Source organism: Rosa rugosa, chromosome 1 (assembly GCF_958449725.1).
Source record: "Rosa rugosa chromosome 1, drRosRugo1.1, whole genome shotgun sequence".
In the NCBI taxonomy this organism is placed as follows: domain Eukaryota; kingdom Viridiplantae; phylum Streptophyta; class Magnoliopsida; order Rosales; family Rosaceae; genus Rosa; species Rosa rugosa.
This window is the reverse complement of record NC_084820.1, coordinates 526,508-551,031: the sequence shown is the minus strand read 5'-3', so window position 1 is coordinate 551,031 and position 24,524 is coordinate 526,508. Positions and strand designations below refer to the sequence as shown.

General features: G+C 40.1%; 6 protein-coding genes across 9 annotated transcripts; 3 read left to right on the top strand and 3 right to left on the bottom strand.

Moving 5' to 3' along the window:
- Positions 1-68: 68 nt before the first annotated feature.
- On the bottom strand, positions 69-2,859 carry LOC133708396 (uncharacterized). Its single transcript, XM_062133859.1, has 5 exons — positions 2,502-2,859; positions 1,821-1,922; positions 1,331-1,472; positions 1,191-1,243; positions 69-575 (listed from the first exon to the last, which is right to left on the bottom strand). Exons 1-5 carry the CDS (start codon positions 2,586-2,588, stop codon positions 354-356), a joined length of 606 nt encoding a protein of 201 aa, XP_061989843.1. The 5' UTR covers positions 2,589-2,859; the 3' UTR covers positions 69-353.
- A 2,849-nt stretch (positions 2,860-5,708) lies between these two features.
- Positions 5,709-10,581, top strand: LOC133708317 (formin-like protein 2). Its single transcript, XM_062133790.1, has 4 exons — positions 5,709-7,808; positions 7,940-8,139; positions 8,562-8,806; positions 9,479-10,581. Exons 1-4 carry the CDS (start codon positions 6,319-6,321, stop codon positions 10,295-10,297), a joined length of 2,754 nt encoding a protein of 917 aa, XP_061989774.1. The 5' UTR covers positions 5,709-6,318; the 3' UTR covers positions 10,298-10,581.
- A 122-nt stretch (positions 10,582-10,703) lies between these two features.
- LOC133708348 (acyl-coenzyme A thioesterase 2, chloroplastic-like) lies at positions 10,704-13,579 on the bottom strand. The gene is made up of 5 exons (XM_062133810.1): positions 12,938-13,579; positions 12,614-12,791; positions 12,024-12,493; positions 11,296-11,424; positions 10,704-11,028 (listed from the first exon to the last, which is right to left on the bottom strand). The coding sequence occupies exons 1-5, from the start codon at positions 13,451-13,453 to the stop codon at positions 10,876-10,878; spliced, it is 1,446 nt and encodes a 481-aa protein (XP_061989794.1). The 5' UTR covers positions 13,454-13,579; the 3' UTR covers positions 10,704-10,875.
- Positions 13,580-13,798: 219 nt separating this feature from the next.
- Positions 13,799-15,575, top strand: LOC133708299 (sm-like protein LSM36B). 2 transcript variants are annotated; one of them, XM_062133776.1, is made up of 4 exons: positions 13,799-13,933; positions 14,757-14,904; positions 15,127-15,240; positions 15,330-15,575. In XM_062133776.1, the coding sequence occupies exons 2-4, from the start codon at positions 14,787-14,789 to the stop codon at positions 15,374-15,376; spliced, it is 279 nt and encodes a 92-aa protein (XP_061989760.1). In that variant the 5' UTR covers positions 13,799-13,933; positions 14,757-14,786; the 3' UTR covers positions 15,377-15,575. The 2 variants fall into 2 exon arrangements, with proteins under 2 accessions (XP_061989760.1, XP_061989756.1); XM_062133772.1 differs by lacking the exon at positions 13,799-13,933 and adding an exon at positions 14,305-14,329.
- Positions 15,576-15,900: 325 nt separating this feature from the next.
- Positions 15,901-20,031, bottom strand: LOC133708287 (BTB/POZ and TAZ domain-containing protein 3). 3 transcript variants are annotated; one of them, XM_062133754.1, is made up of 7 exons: positions 19,792-20,030; positions 19,418-19,547; positions 17,920-18,311; positions 17,648-17,778; positions 17,250-17,556; positions 16,500-16,813; positions 15,901-16,186 (listed from the first exon to the last, which is right to left on the bottom strand). In XM_062133754.1, exons 3-7 carry the CDS (start codon positions 18,262-18,264, stop codon positions 16,057-16,059), a joined length of 1,227 nt encoding a protein of 408 aa, XP_061989738.1. In that variant the 5' UTR covers positions 18,265-18,311; positions 19,418-19,547; positions 19,792-20,030; the 3' UTR covers positions 15,901-16,056. The 3 variants fall into 3 exon arrangements, with proteins under 3 accessions (XP_061989738.1, XP_061989744.1, XP_061989746.1); XM_062133760.1 differs by lacking the exon at positions 19,418-19,547 and having other exon boundaries at positions 19,792-20,031; XM_062133762.1 differs by lacking the exons at positions 19,418-19,547; positions 19,792-20,030 and adding an exon at positions 19,103-19,127.
- Positions 20,032-22,791: 2,760 nt separating this feature from the next.
- On the top strand, positions 22,792-24,524 carry LOC133708276 (UDP-glycosyltransferase 74F2-like). Its single transcript, XM_062133736.1, has 2 exons — positions 22,792-23,518; positions 23,599-24,524. Exons 1-2 carry the CDS (start codon positions 22,865-22,867, stop codon positions 24,331-24,333), a joined length of 1,389 nt encoding a protein of 462 aa, XP_061989720.1. The 5' UTR covers positions 22,792-22,864; the 3' UTR covers positions 24,334-24,524.

The window sequence follows — 24,524 nt, the reverse complement described above, 5'->3', positions numbered from 1 at the left end:
GGGTTTGTACTAAAACTACTGAGGAAAAGCGCCGTGACATAAAATAGCAAAATCATCGCATTGCTTCATTTTGAAAAACTCGGAGAGTTGATATGAATTCATTCTCTCACATAAGGCTTTTATAACAGGTTACATCAATGCTTGTTGTACAACTGTATATACTGAATGAGATGAATTTAATCAAACTACTGTACCAAAGGAAGCAAATCTCATCAGCAATAAGGCCTCAATATATCATGTAGCGAAATAAAGGGGATTCTTACAGGCAAGATGACAAAAAAATAAGGGACAAATGAAACTCATACTAATCTCCTATTGTAGGAAGATACACAACAATAGGTCATATAATGCCGCTAGCTCTTGACACTTCCAAAGAATCGGGAAAGTGGAACAGGGCCATCAGCCTCGTCATCATCACTGCTAGAGTGCTTGGTTCTTGACCTGTGCTTCTTTTCCTTTTTTGTTCTCTTAGACCTGGACTTGGATCTTCTTGATTCTCTGTCATCTTCTTCACTACTGGAAGAATCTGACGATGAAGTCGAGGAGCTAGACTCTGAGGATCTCCTTCTTGAATGCTGCAAAGCAAAAGATTGAAATGAGACTTCAGATTTCAATTCTCTTGATAGAGATTTTCAAATTTAAAATAGAAACTACTATCTGGAATCGCATGTTAATTGTCTCCAAAATCATTTATAAACTCTACAAACTCAGAAAGAATGCCAGAAGCTAATAGGGAGTGCGAATAACATTAGCTTAGAAAATAACTACCAAATAATGAAATAATATACTACTCCAAAATTGATCAGCATGACAACCCAGTTCAAATGAACTAAACAACAAGCAATAGCTCATTTTCAGATGCCTACCAAAATTTACAAACTCAGGGAACTACAGATGTTTAAATGTCGCTCAAAGAAGGGAAAGACTGACGACAAATATGTCAAATATATCTTTCCAAACTATTAGCCATTATATGTGGGACGATAATTCATGTAATTTGCAAAATTTTGATAAAGGGTACAACTCCTTTCACATTATGCAAAGACCAGTCCAGTAAAAGCAGAGCCAACTTCATATCAACCTTCCTTAATTCATGCTTTTCTCTTTATAGTGCAATGCAGTATTGAAACACACAGAATCCACCACCACAAACACCAGTGACACAACAGAAAATAGTAGGAAATAAGCACCTTTCTCTTTCTGCTGCTGCTGCTGCGTTTCTTTAAATCTTTATCCTTCTTATCTGCAAGGAAACATACTGATCTTCAGTAACGGGAACAATAGAAATAAAGGCATAGGCTGATATTTGTATTCCCACTTTGAAACCAACCTTTTTTGCGATCAGACTTGCCACTAGAGTGGTTTCTTCCATTGGCAAGCTTGCGAGCCCTTTCGGCATCCAGTTGAGCCCTGTATTCTCTCATCATTCTATCGGTATCTTTTTCCAGTTCCCCTTTTCTCAGTTCATCTTCCTAGTAGATTAATACACAACTTAGTATATATGATAATAATAATAAAGGAACACAATAGATTTTAGAGAAAATGCAAAGGTTGTAGTTACTAAAGTCTAAAATAGAGACGATTAGAATGAACTGGATCCTAAGAAGACTTCAATCTAGAAGGGCAGACATCTAGTCATTCTGGGTATCGCTGAGATTTGTTTAACAGCTAAGTTATGTCATCTACAGTAGAAACTACTACTAGAAGAGGGGGAGTGGGTGTTTGCAAAACAGCTGACAAAACTTATTTCAACGAGTAAAATAATCCAAAAGATATGAAAGCAGGAAATGATAGAGAAGAGTCCAATGCAGAAAAGTTACCTTTTGCTTCTTTTTGTACTCCTCCCAGGTAATTGTATGAGAAGTTTTAAGGCTGGCCAAACGAGCAGCATGCCACTCTGGTGAATGAAATGAACCATCCACCTGCGACAGTCCTCATCAGTAAAAGTAATGAAAAACAAAGCATCGAGAAAACAATAATATTGTTGGATTATCATAGCAATTTCAATTTCAGAAACATCACGACGTCATCATCATAATCTATATCCATAGTAATGATGTTAATATCCTACGAATTTTAAGACTTAATTTGAAATTTCAAACTAATGTCACCAACTGAGAGTAAATCATAATCACTGAAAGTTTGAAACAAGCGAATATGAATGAGCTAGAGACACACTCCATCCACGTCGACAAGAGTTATATGAAGGAGCCTAAGCTAACCTCATCATCAAGAAGCTAAAATGTAAACAGCATTCGTAATTGACGTTCCAAATACCTAAACCATATAATTGGTAAAGAAAGCATCAAAATTTACAAGATTAAACATAAGGAACTCAGTTGGCATCCTAGAGAATCAGATATTATAAACAAAAATTCAGTAAACAGCAGATAATTACAAAGTAGTGATTAAAAACCAAGATTCAATCTTTAATATGGAATTGGTAAATGGGAAGCAAAACAGAAAAAGGAGGGTTGGTGGTGGTATGAAAGGGTACAAACCATGCCGTCTTCGACCTCATCAGGGCCAGCGGAGCTGGATCCCAGCCTGGCTCTCTGCATAGCTTTGTAAGCTTGATTCTTGCCCATTTTGGAAATCAATGGAAATCGAACACACACAAACAAACCCAAACCCAGACCCAGACCCAGCAAGAAGAAGAAGAAGATAAGAGGACTAGAGTATTCAGGGTCCGAAACCCAAGGGCATGAAGTAATGAAGGACAGAATTTGAAGAAGAAGGAAGAGGTTTTTGGAAGAGGAAAGGGGATTGGAGATTATTCAGAATCCGAATCCGATACAAGGTGAGAGGTTCAGGCAGATTGACAACAACGTTAGATGTAAATGAGAACCCCGTACACACACACACACACCCAACCGAGCCAGGATTTGGGCCCCTTAAACAAAGGCGTTGTCGGACTGGACCCTTCATGTCATTAAATTCTTGATATCCTTGAGCTTCATGTGGTCCGGGCCTTCCTGAAGTTGTCTTTGGGCCTATAGGGTTTTACCATGGAGCTCGGGTTTCATGCTATTCCAATGAACGCGTTGTTGAGCATAATATGAACCACACGTAATAGTGAATCTTAGTTAGGAAACTTCAATTTCTATACGCTTGGTTTCATTTTCAACATTATAATGTTTGATTATTGTGCGTTAAGAGGCTAGGGTAATAAAAATGCTACTACGGTTACTCACCCGAAGAGGTAATGCTAACTCTATACTGGGGTATGTTTCATTTTTTTCTAGCTAAGATCGGGATCAACTTTATACTTCCGTAACGTAACTAATTAGTGAGAGGTAATCAAAATTTACTAAAGATTTAGATATGTAAATTATATTGGTGAGCATGCACGTGCAACTACTCCACTGGAAGGCTAGTTTGCCGAGTTGCATTACAACTACTATAAGATCCATACTTATGAGTGTTTGCATCGATCAAGCTCATGAATAAACCAACATTTATGAGCTATATATTTCGCTTAAACTAGTGAAGAACAAACGTAGATATAAAAATAACAAATGCATGTTCGAGAATATCTGTCGGCACCGTGTTTTTTCTCGTTGGATTCATGCCCCTCCATGGTCACATAGGACAACAGTTTGAGAAGACAATTTCCCAAATCTGGAGTTTATTCTCTGCGCACAATATATACCATTATTATTTTATGACCAGATGCTTGCTCTTTCAATTCCCACTCCTTATCCTTCTCGATCGATGATCAACTATCCGTAAAATTGGCTTTCATCAACATTATCAAAACTGGTTATGATTCCTTGAGGTACGTTTTACATGCATGTTTACGAGGTTCTCGTCAGGATGAAGATTTTTTTTTTTACTTTTTACCAGAGTAGGTTTAGGGTTTATGGAAAGAAGATTACGAGTAGGATTACTAAGTAAAAGTTTAATTACTTTATTAGCTGCATGGTGGTCTCACGTCTCCTTTGTGCGAGTGGCAGACTGGAGGCGACGATTCAGAGGGCACGAGCCTCTAAGTCCGACGCGTTTCGGGTTCTCGGGTTGGGGGTAGTGCGTGAACCACGGGTTCGCACTATTCCAGGCACCACCCTCCTTATCCTCTGTAACTTGTACGTACGGCCTACTACTTTTGGCGGGTCATTCTACGCCGACGCTCTAACGGCGTCGTTTTGTGGGGTGATCAAGATTCAAGAAGTGAGCAGCTGAGCACTGTCCCGTTTTAACGTGAAGCCGGTGAAGGTTAATGTTGATACTTGATAGCATGGAAAACGACTTGTAGCAAATTCAAAATGCTGGTGCGGGTCCCTTCCAATCATGGTTTTAAAAGTGTACGTTGCAGACAAAAATTGGGGGGGGCATATTTTTTTGTTTAGTGGACTTCAATTTCACGATCTGCCTTTCAGATCATGTTGTTTAAGTATTACCCATGTTCAATTTCATCATCATACACATGCAAATACACAAATCTTTTTAGATTATCACTAATTCTGATGGGCATTTACATTATTTCTGGGCATCTCTATATTCCATTACAGAACCCAACTCACTACAAGGCCCCCATTCTTAGAGATCATTTTATTGATTTTATCACACTATTATTAAAAAACAAACTTGACGTCTTGTAAAGTACAAGTCAATAACAAGTACTAATTAAACTCCCAACTACTTTGTATTCATGTTGTTTTCAATTGCAGTGGCAAGAAGCCATGTTTGTAGTAGTGATAAATGGTAGCTTGTAAAGCCGGCCATCTGACGGTCCTAACAAGTAGTCCAAACCAAATTCCAAAGGCTAGGCTACCAATTTCCTATAGCTTTTAATTCTTTTTAGCAAAAATTCTTCTATACAAGGCGGTGCAAGTTCATATACATAAATTATGCAATTTCAACAGTCTATATGTGAGGTCCGTTATTTATTACTCAAAACTGTCCAATCTCAACAATGCGTGTGTTTTCAAGCCGTATACCAAAAACTCTCCATTTCTTTTAACCAAAAATAAGAAAAACATACTTCAAATTACAGTGGGGTTATTGAATTGAAGATTACATGAGTAACATGCTAAACGTGTAAAAAGGAAGAATTCAAATGTGATGTGTCATGTTTTTATACGACGATTGATAGTTTTTTTCTTCTTTAAGTTCAAATATAATTAATAGATTATTTAAAGCCTGATTGATTAAGGTATGATCAAAAGAGAGATAGAAATGTTGCTTATCATCATGACTTCATTAGATTTCCAATTGTTTATGTAAGAAAAGGACTTTAGGTTTGGTTTAACATGAAGAAAAGGACTTTTTTTTTTCTGGTAAAGATAATTCAAAGTTTTAAACTTTTTTACCAGGTATTGCAGATTTGCAGGTAACTAATTAATGGTAATGCGCGTGAGATTCAAATATTCAAAGACCTCTTTCTTCTTTGTTCTCAGACGTCAGTGCTACTACAAGACACCACCCCAGGTGAAGTGATAGGTGCGTGGGTCCTTTTCTGAAAAACAAGCCCAAAAACCAAAGTGACAGACAGTAAAGACTAAAGAGGTGTGGGAGAACGAGCAAAGCCTTAAAATTCAACTTCATTTTCGATTGGGTGTGAAAAACTGGAAAGTGAAAAGTTATCCCTTTGGGGGTGATCGGTTTCACAGTTTTAACTTGCACAATCACACAATGTGTAAACAGCTAAGAATCCACAGCAGTGACAGTGTGTAGTGATAATTGTAAGAATCTTTCACACAGTGACACAAGCAGAGGAAAAAGCAAGTCCAAATCCCAATAATATGAGCAAGCAATGTTTTTCCCTGTCAGACAATTTTAACCTCTTCTCTACTCCCCCAGATCTTCTTCAAGATCCCCTCTTCACCTTTCACAGGCTCATAATCATCAGCATCATATTTACCCTCTCCCTTTTTTCAGCTCAGTTTCTCTTTCCTCTCCATAGGTGGTGAGAAAAGAAAATGAGTGATGGCCTTTGTGAAGTCTGAAGTCTGAACTACCATTCTCTATGCTCTAACTGTTCCCTTTCTCCCTCACTAAACTAAACTTCACACCCACCATCATGTAGATTGTAGACCCTCTCCATCTCCATCTCCATCTCCATCTCTCTCTCTCTCTATCTGAAACAAACCCAGAACATTCTTTCCTCAGCCTCACACTTATTGAACTGCTCTGCATTCTCTTCAACCATCCATTGCTAACTGCATTTTCAGCTCCAAGAACCAATCACCAGCAATAATGAACATCATATTCTCTCTCTAACCATACCACTAGTCTCCAAAGTTTCCAACTTTTAGTTCTTTTCAGAGAGAGAGAAACAGAGTAAAAACTAAAAAGACACTTCCTTTTCCAGCTCCAATGGCAGCTCTCAGTACTCTCACTCTGATGATCATCTTCCTCCTCCGCTTCACCACCGCCACCTGTCACCGCCACCTCCTCCACCAGCCCTTCTTCCCAGTTGAATCAAACCCTCCAACCCAATCACCATCTTCCTCTCCTCCCCACCCCTCTCAAATTCCCAAAATGCCCTTCTCCTCCGCCTCCTCCTCCTCCTCAACACCCCCTGATAATAACAAACCGTTCTTTCCCTCCATCAAGCCCACGCCGCCTCCTCCCTCCCCAACAGCCCTCACCTCCTTCCCCGCCAACATTTCCTCCATCCTTTTCCCCCAACCCTCTTCCTCCTCCCCCCACCGCCACGTCATCGCCATCGCCGTCTCTGTCTCCGTCACCGCTGCACTCATCATCGCCTTCGCCGCTACCTTTTTACTCTACCGCCGCCGCCGGAAGCTCGACCCGACCTCGGCCGACGACAAGGCCTCCAGAACCGACAGCCTCCGCCTGTTCCCGCCCAACACCGTCGCCTCCGACGGAGTTCACAAGCAGCGTACTACGCCCAACAGAACCACCGAGAACTTCCTCTACCTCGGCACATTATCCACCGCTCAAGGAAACGACGAACAAAGCGTCGCCACCACGAGCAATGCCAGCTCGAAGTTCGGGGTTTCAAGCCGGTCTGGCTCGCCGTATCAGAAGCTGGGCTCGCCGGAGCTGACGCCGCTTCCTCCACTTCCCAAGGACAATTTCATACGACGGAGCTACAAGCATGAACTGGGTTCCGACGATGATGAAGGGGAAGAAGAGTTCTTTTCTCCGAGAGGGTCTTCTGCGAGTCCCAAAAACGTCGCCGGAGCAAGCTCAGACAGAGTGCTCAAGGCTGTAGAAGGCGACAACTTTGGAAGCAGGAGCTTCAATTCAAGAACTGCATCATACCCATGTTCAAAATCTGCTTCTCCAGTAAGTTCTGTGTCCAACACTGTCTCACCACAGTTGAACTTTAGTCCCACAAGCTTGAAATCGAACTCGCCGGACTCTGTGATCAATTTCATGGCACCGTCTCGGCCTGCTCCGATTCCGGTGGCAGTGTCCCGGTCATTGTCTTCGTCGTCTACTTTATCAGAGAGGGTTTCAGGGAATGTGCAGAGTTCCCCTGACTTTTTGACGCAGATGAAGCAGTCTCTAGTGAGAAACAATAGTGCTCCTAAGCGGTTTGTTCCAATAAGACTGCCTCCGCCGCCTCCTCCACCGCCACCACCCAGGTATTGGGAAGCTTCAGAGACTCCGGTGGCGAATGCAGGTCCACCCGTTCTTGTCACGCCTTCCAGTGCTCGTGTGTATCAGAATTATATGGGACCAGTTTTGGCTGGTGAACCATCACAGAAGAATGACATTGAGGAAAAAAGCGAGGAAACTCCTAGGCCAAAGTTGAAGCCTTTACATTGGGACAAAGTTAGGGCCAGCTCAGACCGCGCTATGGTGTGGGATCAGTTAAAATCGAGCTCCTTTCAGTAAGTCAATAACCACGCTTCTTTCCTTTTGGTATGGGATACCATGTTTCATTGATCTTGGCATCTTGCTTTTTAATGAATAAAGTGCTTATTTTTGCTTTTGAGTTTATAGAGCTTGTTTTGATCTGCAGGTTGAATGAGGAAATGATCGAGGCACTTTTTGTGGTAAACAATTCAAGTTTGACACCGAAAGAAAATGCTCGGCGACAGATTCTACCCTCTTTGAATCAGGAGAACCGTGTGCTGGATCCAAAGAAGTCTCAGAATATTGCAATTTTGTTGAGGGCGCTTAATGTTACCATTGATGAAGTCTGTGAGGCCCTCTTGGAAGGTAACTAACCTAAACACTAAATAATATACTATAGATGGGTACAAGTTTCTGCAAGTGTGTGGTGTTTTGCAAATATATTTTAGGGCATGCCTCACTCAATCCAGTTGTTCCTCTTGGAAGGTAACTAACCTAAACACTAAATAATATACTAGATGGGTACAAGTTGTGTGTGGTGTTTTGCAAATATATTTTAAGGCATGCCTCACTCAATCCAGTTGTTCCTCAGTTTGTCCTTTTTTAGTTTCTTAATTTGGAATTAGCAATGCTGCATGTGGCAATGTAGGATGAAGTTTGAAAACTGATCTTGATGCATTACATGCACCCAAGCAGTTTTTAAGTTGTAGTATAAACTGAAATTTCGAAGCATCAAATATGCTTTATAACTCTCTAGAATCCTTCATAATTGCTAAACTTGCAAGCAGGTAATTCGGATTCTCTCGGAACGGAACTTCTTGAAAGTTTATTAAAGATGGCTCCAACCAAAGAGGAAGAATGGAAGCTAAAAGAGTTCAAAGATGAATCACCATTTAAGCTTGGCCCAGCTGAGAAATTTCTGAAGGCAGTGCTTGATGTACCTTATGCATTTAAGAGGGTGGATGCAATGCTGTACATTGCCAATTTTGATTCAGAAGTAGACTATCTTAAAAGGTCTTTTGAGACATTGGAGGTAAATAACCACAAGCTCCCCCAGTTCTTCATTGTGCTCTATGTTGTGGCATTCAAAACAAAAACAACTTGGCCTATCACCCAAGCACTTGCTCTGTCCCAGTTTTCAAATTTCTTCTTGGATATAGCTATAATGAGTTCTCTGTTACACAAGTGGTGGTGAGGCTATGATGAGCTCATTCTCATTAAACAAGTCAAAAGTTGAATAGTGAAAAAAGGGGACTATGTTTTACTTTTCTTCTTTAGTTTGAATTTGCATGTAAAGTTGCTGCATATTGACATTTTCTTTAGCGTATGATGTGTTTGATCCCGTGACCCCAGGCTTATCCTTAATTGCTTTTCAACCTCCACTTAATCAAGACAAAAATCAGGTAGTGCAAATTGAGATAAATTTCAGAGGTATATTTGAATAGTATGTATCCTTGCATAGATTTTTCTGGCCAGTGTAATGATTTTGTTCTTTTAATTATAATCCATGTTCCCCTGCTGTGTCCTTTTGTCATCTCAAGTAATCTAAATTTCCGACTATCCAAAGAACAGTAAAGTACTTGATTCAAGTATCTCTTAATTGCAGTTGGTATTCTTCACATTATCACATATGCTTTTTAACTCTACTTGATTTGATATGCATAAACTTTACCAGCCACTGCCAACATAACTGCCTCTCTTTCAGGCAGCTTGTGAAGAATTGAAGAACAGCAGAATGTTCTTTAAGCTTCTTGAAGCAGTGCTCAAAACTGGGAACCGCATGAATGTCGGCACCAACCGTGGCGATGCTCATGCCTTCAAGCTCGACACACTCCTGAAGCTGGTAGATGTGAAGGGCGCTGATGGAAAAACTACTCTGTTGCATTTTGTAGTACAGGAGATCATCAGAGCTGAAGGTTCTCGTCTTTCGGGCGTGAATCAGGATGAAACGGCTGAGAGCAGTCAACAATCTTCTTTCCGGGATGATGTGGAGTTTAGGAAGCGTGGCCTGCAAGTTGTTTCAGGATTGAGTGGAGAGCTCATCAATGTAAAGAAAGCTGCTGGTATGGATTCGGATGTACTGAGCAACGAAGTAGCAAAGATTGCTGGGGGAATTACAAAAATTGAAGAAGTTGTAAAATTAATTGAAGGAAGTGCATTGAAGGAGAGTAGCCAGAAGTTCTTCGACTCCATGAATGGGTTCTTGAAGAAGGCAAGTGAAGAGATTGTGATGATTCAAGCCCGAGAGAAACTTGCATTCTGTATGGTGAAGGAAATAACAGAATATTTCCATGGGAACTCGGCTAAAGAAGAAGCTCATCCTTTCCGGATTTTCACGGTGGTGAGAGACTTCCTTTCAATTCTAGATCAGGCATGCAAGGTAGTTGGCAAAGTTAATGAAAGAACTATAGTTGGGTCTGCCCGTCAATTTCCAATTGTCATGAATCCAACCGTTCCACCAGTTTTTCCTGGACCAAGTACAAAGCAGCATTATGGTTCCTCGGATGATGAAACCTTGCCTTGATCTTAGATTTCAGTGCTTGGTTGCATGGATGTTCATGGATGTTAATCTGCATGGGGTTTGCTGAAAGCTGATAAGGTGATCATCTTTTTTGGTTCGGCACCTTTCTTGTACTTATATATACAAACACAAGATTTTGGAACCGTTAGTCTTGTGTAATATATAGAGAGGGGATTAGATCAGAAAATAAAACTGTAGTGGTGGCACAGTTAATTTGATCTGGTGTACATCTGGTAGTCTTATGTAAGCTTGTTGTCAGTAACTGAAATTTTCTCCCTTTCTTTCCCCGTTTACTAGTATAGACATTATTGTTCAATATCTATTGTATGGAGAGGAGTAACTCAAGCCCTTATTCTGGTGACCATTTATTCACAATGGCCGACTGCCATTAACCGAACCCAGAAGTACAAATTGCTAAATACGAATATCATTATTCGAGGGAAATCAAGGAAAAGAAGTGGAGCTTTTAATACGAACACAGAGAGTGCATAACAAAATCTGTCCCGGCCAAGTTTACTTAAGAATGACATCACTTGACTGGAGCTGTTTGATTTCCGCTAATGCTTGCTTTCCATGCATATTCATGATGCAGCAATATGGGAGTTCTCTGCATCCATACGTTCAATCACACGCAGTGCTTCCTCTTCTGTAGCGGGAACAACATTGCGAATCCGGACACCATCTTTCACGGCCTCGGGATGTACAGAAAATGTGAAGTAGAATTTGTTAGACACCTGTTCAATAGCAGAACACGAACCAAAGTCAATATTAGATCTATATATTCCTTCCCCAAGTCAAGCAGGAATAATAGAAATCCCATTTTTATTTTCACAGGGATTTTTTCTTCAAACCCATCCTATATATACAATTCCTTTAGACTTATTTGGGGTGGGGGTTGCTTTGTTAATGGATTCAGTGAAGCTAGTTCTGTTTTACAGGGCTGTTCTGTTTTACAGGGCTTTTGCAAAAGCTAACTTCAGCATGTCAACTCATGTGCTCACCTCACTGGACCTGAGCTCAGGCTGTGTAACATGAGCAACAACTTCCACATTTATCAGAGGTTCAGAAGGGTTCTCAAGTTCTGTATATAGAACACAAGACTTCAAACGGAGGAAATTACCTACATCCACCTGCATCAGCAAACACAATTTCACAATCATATATGACCAACATCTGATGAAAACTTTGTACTCTGCCTGCTATGAGTTTGAGAAATGACAACTTCTTCTGCTTTTAAAGTTTGTCTATCATTGATACTAGTGGCTCCATAGTATTAATTTATGTTTGACGGAAGATTAAATGGTTTGCCAAACCATGATCACATAGAAAGAAGACTAATAAGAGTGCAAAGCAACGTGTCTCAATAGTTAGCAAAGAGAGTTCAATTGTTATATTAAACTGCTGGTTTAAACAACCATACTGAATCCGATTAGCAAAATCATCCTAGAATCCTAAAATAAAATTTCCAAAGAATTATATTGAGATAACATTCAGAATAACCTTTAAGATAATCTGGGAACTTAGTATTTCATCTTCTTAGCACTTGTGCTTGCTCATAGTGCAATGCAACAAATAAGATATGATAAGTTCAATCTTAAACTAATATGTGCATATTCTTCATCATTCTTTTATGATACTGATGCAACAGAGCAAGTCTCAAAACACACAAAGATTCACCGTTCATAGTAGCCAAGTTAGATAGAAGATTCTTGTAAGTAATAGGACTTACAGGTCTAACGAAATCAACATGATCGACTTCTAGAAAGTGTGGTGCTGAACCAGCAAAAGCATAAGTTGTTGAGAATGCCAGTTCAAATGCTCTTCGCATTAAAAATCCTCCAAATATTCGACCATGGATATTCCTTTGCTGTGGCTGGCATATAAAAGAGTTCTGGAGGCAAGTATCTCTGATAAGAATGCTATCTCGGTCTGCCAGTGCTGGCATGTCACAAAAGACTCGACCTTCAGCTAACAAGGCATTGAGTCTGTTTTTGTCCTTATCCTCGATATCTATTTTATGTTCTGCTCTATTCTTTTTCCTCATTTCATTCCTTTTATCCGCTGCTTCCCACAGCAACTTTTCTTTTTCAGTCTCAGGTGTGATTTGGTTAACAGGAGCTGATTTTCCAGTCTTCGAATCACGAGCCACAAATGTGAAGTTTGCTATAAGAGCAACGGACTCTGATGAAGATGGAGTTCCTGCAAGTCATGTTCCATAGTCAGAACAAAAACAAAAAGCTAATCATGATCTTGAGACAAGACTAGGAAAACTAGAGTTATCTAGTATCAAGAAACCAGATTGTGAATGCAAGTTAGTACCATCCATGGATTGCGTGACTTGGAGTTGAATCTCCATGGATGACCTGCCAACCCACGCGACAGCGCCGACTAAACTCAAATCTATGTCATCACGAATAGGTTTCTTGAGAACCATCTTGTCGACCGAAGCAGTCACCAAGAGTAGAGGCCTTGTTGTGCCATCTTCATTGCAGCAGTGCTAAACGCAAATAAGTATGTAACAATTAGAACATCATTTCTAATAGTCGGTGCTACATCATTTGATTCTCATCTCTAACCTTTGACCATAAACACATAGGTGTACCATGTTGCAACAAAAAATAAATAAATTAAGGTTATGAATACCTTGTATGCAATGGTTCCAGCAAGAGCATCGAGATCCTCAAGCAACTTGCCAATCCTAACCCCATTCCAGGGATTCCTGTATTGGTCTCTGAGTTCAAAATCAGTGGAAAACTTGTAAAGAATACTAGTCCGGCTCTGCGCGGGAGTTCTGGTGACCAACTCGCTCTGGGTCTGGGGAGTAGTAGTGGTAGTGTCCCCCGGCCCCGGTTTATCAAAAATGTTAGACCTTGCTTCCCAAAGAGCATTTGTGACGGGTGAGTGGTACATTCCAGGCCATAAGCTGATGGGTTTTCGGATTGAAGAGCCTGCATCGATACTGTCGACGGCTGGGATTGGTTCGTCGTGGTCTGAATTTTTTGCAGTTGAGAATGGCCTGTATGAAAATAGAGGTTTTGGTGAATTGGGTAGCAATAGCATGCGGGTTTGTGTTGGGTTTGCATTTAGAGTGAGAGTCAAGTATGAAGCAATTGATGAACAAGATTTGGAATTGCGATTTCTGAGGAGTGGTATCATCATGGTTCCAAGTTATTTGAAGTTAAACATAAACACAGTTGGCCTCACGATTGAAACCCTTTTGAATACTACAACCGGACGAGTAAGGTATTTTCCACATTGATTTGATTGATTGCTCTCACAAGAAAATGAGAAATCGTCCAGATTTCCGGTGGAGGTCCAGTCACGACCATCGCACGTGCCGTTTGACAGCAACGGAAGGCGAAGAAAAGAAAGAATAGGCCGAAAACATATGGCTGGTCCATTTTGAATGATTAGATTAGATGTTGGGCCGGTCTTAGTCTAATTTAGTCCATAACGCAAGTGAAGCCCAGTGAGTAAGGTGGGCTCAGAAGCATCCCAGAAGTTCAAAACCCGACCCGGGGAGTCTTTCCCCAAATATATAATAAACCCTTGAGGGAGCACCAGTGAGGGCTCTTGTTGAATTGAACTCTCTGCCTCTCGCGCTCTCAACTCTCAAGAAGAAGCAGAAGAACCCTAAAGGTACGATCTCGAAACCATTTGTGTTGCCTTAGTTAATTTGCTTATCCCAATTCCGTATTGTTCTTTTCATCTTTCAGAATCTAGGATTTTTTTTTTTTTTTTTTTTTTGAACTCGCATTTTAGGGTTCTTCAATTTGTGCTATCTTTAGGGCTAATTTTCCAAGATACATATTTGCCAGGAAAATGTGAAATAGACATAACTCATTAAGAGCATGAATGTGTCAATTATTTCTGTGAACAATTTTCCCTTTCTGCAATCATGATTTACCAGAATTTAAGCTGGCAGGATGCATTTAACACTAACAGTCTCATAGTAAATTGGGTTGCCGAGGAGGAGCTGGATGAGTGTTTATAAAACTCATTTGCAGTATGTTAAATGACATCTTAATTACTCTGGTACGTCTTAAGACTTGGTAATATAAGATGGTTTCTGATGGGGTTGCGTGAAGTTAGCTTTGGCTTATAGTCCTAGAGCTAGGACAGTAGGGATAGGCATCGGTTTAGTAATAGTCTGCTTTGTTTGAAAAGTTCCAAAACGGTGTTTTTCTCTATTGGTGTTCTAAATAATGTGTCAGTCTCATTTGTTAAGTTCTAATTATCTGATGCCAACAAGCTCGGATTCTTTGCTTAGATGGGTTTTGCTTCATTGTCAGTTCCATTTAGACTGTGGTTTTTGTGTTGCCAGGATTGATTCCTTTTATGAGCATTTCAAACATATGAAATCTGCTTTAGTTTATGTTTTTTGGTCAGCATATTCTATTGTTTTAATTCTCTTTTTCCATATCACGCGACTTTCGTTTAACAATTGATATCATTCCTTTAGGTGAAAGGAATTCAAGAGTAAATAGTGAAAATGAGCGGAGCAGGAGCAGAGAGAGGATCTGGAACCACAAAAACTCCTGCAGATTTTCTTAAATCAATTCGGGGGCGACCGGTTGTTGTTAAACTGAATTCTGGTGTTGACTATCGAGGTTTGTCTCTCTAATCAATATTTGACTGTCTCTGTTTACTATTCAACAATTGTTAGTATTTGATACAGATACAACTTCCTTCTAAACGTTTCCATGCAATATGCACTAGTTTGTGTTTCTCATATAAGAAATAGAAATGAAAAATAATGGCGGTACTCAGGAAGCAGCTCTGATGCCGCAAGCATGGATTGCCCATTTTGATGTCTTAAGCTTCTTGTGCAGGTATTCTGGCTTGTCTTGATGGGTATATGAATATAGCCATGGAGCAAACAGAGGAATATGTCAATGGACAGCTGAAAAATAAGTATGGCGATGCTTTTATTCGTGGAAATAATGGTAAGGGTGCAAGAATTGTCTTGTTATTTTCTTCTAGTGTTGTTACCTTGGTGAGAGATGACTGGAACTCATTTTTTGCATTCATGCAGTTCTCTACATCAGCACAACAAAGATGACAATAGCAGATGGGGCATAGTGTTGTGATTTTATGAAGCCAGGAAGATGTGACAATAGCAGTTCTCTACTATTACGCTTTTTGCAATTATGTTAGTATGTAAGCTTAGGTGGGATTCAAATGAGAATGTACCTAGAACTTCTCTACTCGATACTTTGTTCAAGACTTCAATATGTGTTGTGGAATCGATGAAAGAAAATATTTGATGACTGATGCTTAATTGTGTTGGATTCAATTCGTATTCTCACGGGATGATGCTGACCGTGTTTCTATGGATCTTCTTTAGAAAAGACAAGAGAGAGAGAAAAAGAAGCGCTTTTATAAGTTATAGGCACCATTTGGTTTTCTGGAAATCTTGGACATACGACTTTACACAGAACAGGGAGCAGTAGAGTATGTGCCCTGCTAATCTCAAGTGTCGGAGCAAAATCCCATGAATGATGTTAGATGGATTCCTGTATGTACTAGTATTTTGCGCAGATCGATTGCTATCCATCACAAAATTAAAATTATCACAATCCAATTGAAATCCCAGGGCTTGCAGGAACTGAAGAAGGAATGAATTTCCATGGCTTATACTCCAAGAGGAATTGAATTAGAGTTTTATGATGAAAGAGCCAAACTCAATAGCCTTGGATTCTTATTACATTTATTTTACCAAATTAAGATACATTGTACATTTTGCTTTGTTATACAGAAGCTCATAATAAGCTTGACCGCCGACCAGAGATTGGCCATAGAGCACCCTTTGATGCTATCACTTTACTCACCAACAGCTTCCATTTAGCCTCATCTTTCTTGGTCTGCTGCTGCATTTTCTCCTTAAAATGCCTGAAACCACAATTGCAAGTTATTATTCCAAGCTTCTAAGCATCAAACAAATTTACAATCTTCAACAGAAATGGCAGAAAGATGCAATTCTGGCATACACACAGGGTCATAACTTGGTGTGGATGATGGCACCATACAAGTATTTCAGCACAAAACTATTTCATATAGTAGCACATCGCACCTGAGCTACCAGCAGAACGCTGAAGTCCCAGAAGGATTGGGTTCAACTCATGTGGTGTATCATCCACATCCATTCACATTTTTTTACCAAATTCAACTACTTAATATGACCTGATCAAATTATCATTCTTACCTACACAAAGGAACCTTGCATGAATCAGGCTGATTGCAAATACGAGAGTGCAGTTCAAGAAGCTGCCACATGCGTTTGCAGTGAACACAGCCACCAGGTACCCGGGTTTTACAGCTGGAGAAATGACGAACTAATGTTTCCAGCCCCTTGCAAGCAGGAAAACCACAAGCAACCTGGCCTCCTTTAAACACTTTGTCACGGGGCCCTATTGTCCTACATCCATCCTTGCATATGTGAAGGAGGGCCTCCATCGCCTCATACAGTTGCAAGTACACTTTTTTCTCTTCCTTTTTCTTCAACCTCTCTTCTTTCCCCTGGCAGAGAAAGTTTAATCTAAGAACCCAAAGGATTGAACTAATGAGTACTGATTAATTGATATTGCATATGCACTCAATTGAATTACAGAACTATGTTGATAATGCAGGAGGAAAAGGAAAAAAGTGAAGAAACAATTACTCCTATGTAAAATGATTCAACAGATATTCAGTGCAAGCATTTCACTGAAACTCCTACAGTTTAGTTCTCAAATTCAATAGATAGATGATGCAAGTATGCAACCCACTAAAGCTTTCCTGTCTTGAATTGTTAGTGTATCCTATAACAGCCCACCCTCCCAGACACAAGAATGAGGATGTATAATCATACTAAAACTGGACAAAAGGATTGGGGGATTTCTATTCTCCCCAGTCCCCCCCTACAATTACAGTTATAAACTAGAATATTTGAGAAGGAGAGGAGAAATCAGCTTACAGAATCTGCTTCAACAACAGACTCTAGCAGCTCCTGTTCAAGTGCAGGATTAACTTGTTTCATCACTTTCCAGCCTTCAGTTGAAGATATGGCCTTAAAATCCTTCACAACCATACGTACACAGATTAAAGAGAGCCGTGGTGCATCACAGTTCCTTGCCAATTGAAGCACATCGACCACATTTTCTTTGGTAAGCCATCCCTGCTCAAGAAGGTATATACAAACTCTCTTCAGTGATGGAACTGAGTAGGAGTGTGATAAAACCAACATATGAAGTACATATTTCTTCATCTCCTCCTTTTCATAGCTGCATAGAATGGGAAATATGTTGTAATAAATTTTGCTAAAATAAGGATTAAAGGGTGACGAGCTGATCAAACAACGTAACTAAAACTTACCACGATGAGTAAAGAAAGCGAATGAATGTGTAGACAGCTTCATAAGGTACCCCAGGAATTTTAACGTATCTCATACCATTTTGCACTTTTGATTGCCGTAGGAAATTACCTAGCACTGGTGATGCAAGAGTCTGCACATTTCGTAAAACACCCCACCAAAAAGAAATTAATATCTTTTAGCCTCATTATCCATGTCCCACAAATCTATAACCAATCCAATGACTTTAGGATTTGCAAGTAATGAACTTATGGATTCTATTCAATTTACTCACCAGAACACTCAGATGAGCTGGAATATATGATTTGCCCTCGGTGATAATATACACATCAGCGCCACATCCTTCTTTGAAAAGTTTATCCCATGTATCTATTGTTTCCTTTGGAACATAGCAACTCTCTGAAAGCCTTTTGATAGATTTGTTTCCTGCATGGGTGTTACCAGGAACTGGAGGTGGTTTTGGGATAGTATGGTCATAGGATACAGAAGAGGTCGGGTCTTCCAGCACAGGCAAAATATCGGCTGGATTCTGTTCCTCCATATGTATATTGAAAGATCCACAAAATGAATCGCCAGTCGAGGTTGGCCAGGGTGAGTCAAGAGCAGGTGAAGCCATCATCTACTATGGTTTATCTAAACTAACTACAAAAAGTATGAACAGAAGATCTGCACAAAAAACAACATGATTTAAAAAAAAAAATGCCTTTAATAATAGAAATGGGATTATAAATGCACTAATTGTATAATGATGAAGCAGAGCATTTGAATTAGTAAATATTCTGACAAATGGATCTATTTATAAGGATGTCCCCAGTGGCATCTTATGGTTGGCTTATAACAGCAAAATCCACTCGAGAAGGAATGCCAACAACTTTCAATGGAAGAAACAAGAGATTTCATCACTTGACTTCAATACATGAAATTGGAAAAGAATCAATTTGTGTAGCCTTTTTGACTTGTAGGCCAATCAAAAAGTTAACTGGGAATTAGAGGAAACTCTAGCATGCCCAACTTTGAGGTTAAACTTCTTCTGCACCCATCTCAAACTGACGGCACAGGAAATCCATAATCCATATACCCCCAAAATCAGATTTCTCGCAAAAATTATTACCAACATGGCAAAAGTAAATTTACATGTTCACATAAACCTAGGCATTTACGAATGAAGAGACGACAAATTTAAAAGCTTTTAACTTCAATCAGAGTCATACTGGTTGTGTTCAGATTACAGAGCATTTATATTAAGTATGGATTGTATTCATACTGATGTAGAACGTATAACAAACAAGTATATTAATACAATTCGACGATAATCAGAACAATAATTACTAAAAAATAAAAACTCTTGGGAATATATATATCGAAGTCTGTAAATATAATTTATAATTCCAAATTGCAGGAAGAAATCTAAACTTGGTCATGCAACTGTGATTAGATTATTTCACCAAGACACAGACCTGAGATCCCACGTGTGACGTGCACCAAGAAAGCCGAATTCATTGTTCATTTTCCACATTCCACAGCACAGTCCCACTCACAACATTCACTTTATTATAACTACCTTTTTTTTATTTTATTTTGTAAAATAAAAATCCAATTTCATATCCTTAATATATATATATCAGATAATTTACAAATATAAAGGATTAATAAAACCGGAATATTTCTGTATAAACCATGCAGCTTCGGCAGCTCATTAGATATTTTAGTATAGTGCCCAATGAAATAATAGCCGTGTTTGGGGTATGGAGAAATTAAATTGAAGAAAATACCTTTGAGATAAATAAGCAAAACTCTCGGGAAAAAGGTTTGAGATTTGCGCCGATCTTGTTCACCAGAAGACCACAGTCGTTTCACTTATACACTCAATGCCAGAGAACCTCGATCAAAGCAAATTTAAGGCTGAAACTCGAACAAGTTTAAACATTTCCATTAATTTTTTCGTCTTGAAACGAAATAGGAACAAATTAAGACAAGAGAAATATTAATTATGTGCTGCAATAATCGATTATATATGTTTGTTGAATGCAAAATCAATTATGAGATTGAGTTGGTTGGTTTAAAATGCAGAGCAGTCGATTGAAATTGAAAAGGATGTGGTGTGGGGAATGATATATATATAGTGAAATAAATTGATTAGAATCACCTGAATTGAAGATGAGATGATGATCATGAGAGGAGAGGAGTCGAATTGTTGGATGGGTGCGTGCGTCGAGAGTTGAGAGCTGAGAGCTGAGAGCTGAGAGCTGAGAAATGGAGAGCGACGTGTGCCTAAAATACGAGGGAAATGGGCCAAATGGCTACTCACCATAACACCACCATATATATTATATACGCCTCTCTCTCTCTCTCTCTGCTTTTCATCTTTCTCTTCATCTTTATTTTTTCATTTTTCTCACCTTAGTCTCTCGAAAACTTGAATTTATATCTGATTATCCTGATTTTTTTCGCTTATTTGATTGCGATACTTTACTGGTATCTTAACTTATGGTTGATTAACGAGCCGAATATGAATGAATAAGGGTACAACTGAGAATACTACCAAATATGCCATCTTTGATATGAATCATATCCAAGTATATATTCAACTAATGAATCATGATTCATGCCAATTAATTAAAGTCTCAATGAACAATGCCAACTTTAATACTAGTTGAGCAAGATTCCCATCAAATCATCAACTTCAATTAGCTCTCAAGTGGATAATAACATCAAATGTGTTTTTTCTACTTATAAATTATATATACAACCAAAATGGCAATTTTTTTCATCAAATGTTGACTAAGAAAATTGACATGGCATGTCGGATATGCTTATGCAAATGTTGTGCTATGTATGAGCTAGCTCTTTTCAGTCCACGCACACACACATATATATATACGGACGCATTCTAAAGAGGACGTCCGCACTTTCGCTAAAGTGCGGACGACGGCGCTGCAGCCCAACTCAGGCCACGAAGGCGCGGCGCGGCTTGCCGGAGGGAGCCCAGTGGTCGTGCGGAGGGGTTTGCGGTCGAGTGGAGTCGCCGGCGACGGGTTTTCCGGTGCTGCACAGAACCTGCAGTTGCAGGTGAGGTGGCTGCCCAGAAACCGGCAACCCCGACCTCCTCCGACCTCGAACGGTGCCCAGAAGCCGTCTGGGATGCTTCCGGCCTCCTTTCGGCTCGATTCGCGCCGCCGTCGACGCCTGAGCTGGGCTGCAGCGCCGGCGTCCGCACTTTAGCGAAGTGCGGACGTCCGCTTCAGAACCCGCCTGTATATATATATAATTAAACATACTAACTGACCGTTTTTTCTTTGGTAAACAAATAGTCAAATTCGAATTAGAACCACTACTGATTAACTTAATTAATTAAGTTAAATAGATTTTATTCTCTCAGGTATTAGCTAGCTAGAAATTTCATATTGGCATGCACAGTTGCAGAAATAAGTAGTCGAATTCATTGTAGTTGTATTAGTTATTTAGTTAACGTCATGTAATTAGTAATTACCCCGAGATTTTGAGAATAGAATTGAGCGATATGATAATATGAGAAGGCCGGTGGTGCATGTGTCATGCAGTGCGTGTGAGTTGACGGCGGTTGACGGTAGTTTCAGACGGACAGCAGCAGCAGCTCCCATAAGAATGAGATTAGATTGTGGGTGGAGATTGCTAAGCAATCAGGGAGAGACACGTGGGTGAGTTGATAGAAAGAGAGAGAGCAACAAGTGGGGACTTGGACGGCTACGACCTATCTACGAGTCAGACAGAGAGAGAGAGAGAGAGAGAGAGAGAGAGCCAGAGGAAAAGGAAAAGCAAAAAGGAAAGAGACGGTGATCATATCGTCGGAAAGGTGCTTTGCTTGCGTGGAACAAAACCCTCCTGACCCTGATAGATCGCAATCTTAACATATGGTACAGCCTCAACCTTCTTCCCATTCCATTTCAACAGAGAAAAGCCCAAAGGCTAATTACTAATCCAAGCCCAAACCCAAACTCTAGCCAACTTCAATCAGCACTAGGACTTCAGCCCAACCCAATTGTCAATTCACATGAAAAGCAAGATTGGTTTCAATAAGCGAACTGGTTATAAGGCTGGGCTTCCACTCAGTGCATTAATGTAGATAGAGCTTTTGTAGTAGGCTAGAGTTCTTCCATTAATGTGCATTAATTCGCATTCTAATTTTCAAAACGTGCTTTATATGTATACTTTTTAATACTGTGATATCATGAACCACACATCTAATTGGCATTTTCTTCTCGAATTTATTAACAAAGTACCTTTTTGTTTCTGTCAAGTAGTTTTTGTATATACTTTTGGGTACCCTATACTTTTTACTTTTTTAGAGCAAAAAGATGATATGACGACTTTTTAATTTGCATCCTTTGATTTCCAACTTTCCAATGCCTTTGAATGGCCAGCAGCTGGTGCCTTAATCGTCCAAGGCACAGTTAAGAAATAATTCATGTCATGATCTGATAGAGTTTGCCTACGAATTCTTGTGCTAACCAATCAATTATATGTAGATTGGATATTTGAGATCGATATCCGAACCAATAATTGAGAGTCCAATCCTCTCGCGGAATTTAACACAGTAAAATTTATTTAATTAGATTGATGATGAACGATCTCTTGGCTCTTTACTATTGCTATAGCCATTGCTGCTCGCCTGCTGCTCTGCTCGATGTGTGAAACAAAAGGATAAAACAGGAAAAAGATGACAGATTCCAATTCCCTAGTCCAGATATATCGAAGACCTACTAGTCAGTCAGTCGTCTCACGCTCACGTCTTAATTCTACTAGTCGACTCAAATCTACTTAATTCAATATACTAGTATAAACAAGTTGGAAAATTGCTAAATGCAATAGCCAAGCCTTTATTGTTGACTAGATATTTGTTTTTTGATACTACTGGGATTATATTCGGTGCTATATATTCCTAGTTTACTTAACCATATCCGTGCACGAGATCGACCAAGCTCCATATATATACAAACAGTAGTGTTCCCCTGGTCAGCAGCTGACCATAGGGAATATGGTCACTCACCGTCCGATTGAAATCGGACGGTTGACAGCTAAGTGATGAAATCTGAGATGAGAGCTGTCAACCGTCCGATTTCAATCGGACGGTGAGTGACCATATTCCCTATGGTCAGCTGCTGACCAGGGGAACACGGCTGTATATACAAATTAGCTATACCTACAAGAGCCTAGGGAGAGCTAAAGAAAGAGAGGCAATAATGGCAAGCAGTGGCTATAGAGCTCACGTTTTAGCAATTCCTTATCCATCTCAAGGCCACATAAACCCGCTACTCCAATTCTCCAAACGCCTGGCCTCTTCTAAGGGCCTCAAAGTGACCCTGGCCAATACCATCTTCATCGCCAACTCTTTGAACCTACCCAAATCGGCAGGCTCCGTCCAACTTGAGACCATATCCGATGGGTATGATGACGGCGGCTTTGCCCTAGCTGAAAGCATCGCCGCCTATCTATCCCGTTTAGAAGCCGAGGGCTCCAAATCCGTAGCTGAGATCATTACAAGGCACAAGTCAACACCAAACCCTATTGACTGCATAATTTATGACCCCTTCTTGCCTTGGGCTTTGGATGTAGCTAAACAATTTGGTCTAGCCACTGCTGCCTTCTTTACTCAAACCTGCGCCGTTAATTACACTTACTATCTTGAGCATCATCATGGACTAATTAGGAATCCAGCTTCTCCTCCTAATAATCTTCCTCTCGGACTGCATATTCTTGAGCCTCAAGATATGCCGTCCTTCTTTTCAGTGCCGGGCTCGTATCCAGCTTACTTTGAGATGGTGTTGAACCAATTCTCTAATACCGACAAAGCTGATTTCATTTTCGCCAACACTTTCTACAAGTTAGAGGAAGAGGTGCGTTACTAATTTTGTTCTCGAAATGATAAACTAGTAGCGTTTGACTTAATTAATTTGATTCGAATGGTATGTTACAGGTGGTGGATTCGATGTCTCAAGTTTGTCCAATGTTGACAATAGGGCCAACAATTCCATCTAAATACTTGGACAATAGCATCAGAGACGACAAGGAGTATGGGCTTCATCTCTTCGAGATAGACTCGGTTTGCACCGACTGGCTCAACACCAAGCCAGCAGGCTCTGTCGTGTACGTAGCCTTTGGTAGTATGGCCAATCTGAGTGACAAGCAAATGCAGGAACTTGCCTTGGGCTTGAAGGCAACCGACTTCCACTTCTTGTGGGTGGTCAGGGATTCCGAAGAGGCAAAGCTTCCAGAAAAGTTCAAAGAAGAGATGGCCGAAAAAGGCTTGTTAGTGAATTGGAGCCCTCAGCTCGAAGTGCTGTCACACGAAGCAGTAGGGTGTTTTTTCACTCACGGTGGGTGGAATTCGACGATTGAAGCATTAAGCTTGGGAGTGTCGATGGTTGTAATGCCACAGTGGACCGACCAGCCTACTAATTCCAAATTGGTTGAGGGTCTTTGGAAGGTTGGAGTTAGAGTAACGGTTGATCAGAATAGTGGGTTGGTTGGAAGAGAAGAGATTGAGTTGTGCATTAGGAAAGTGATGGGGGAGGAGGGGATTGAAATGAAAATGAATGCTAAAAAGTGGAGGGAGCTGGCTATTGAGGCAGTGAGTGAGGGGGGCACCTCGGATAAGAATATTGATGAATTTGTATCGAAGTTGGTAATTGCTAAGCCAGCCAGCATTTGATTCGTTTTCGCATGCGCAGTTGATCGGATCAGTGCATTGTTGTTTACCATGACATGGATTATAATTAAACAATTATCATTCCAAATAATCATAGTTAGCTAACTAGGATTCATAGATATCAATTATTGCTTACGTACTTGTAATCTATTATTTGTTGGACAAAATAAAAGCTTGGGTCCAGGGTTAATTGA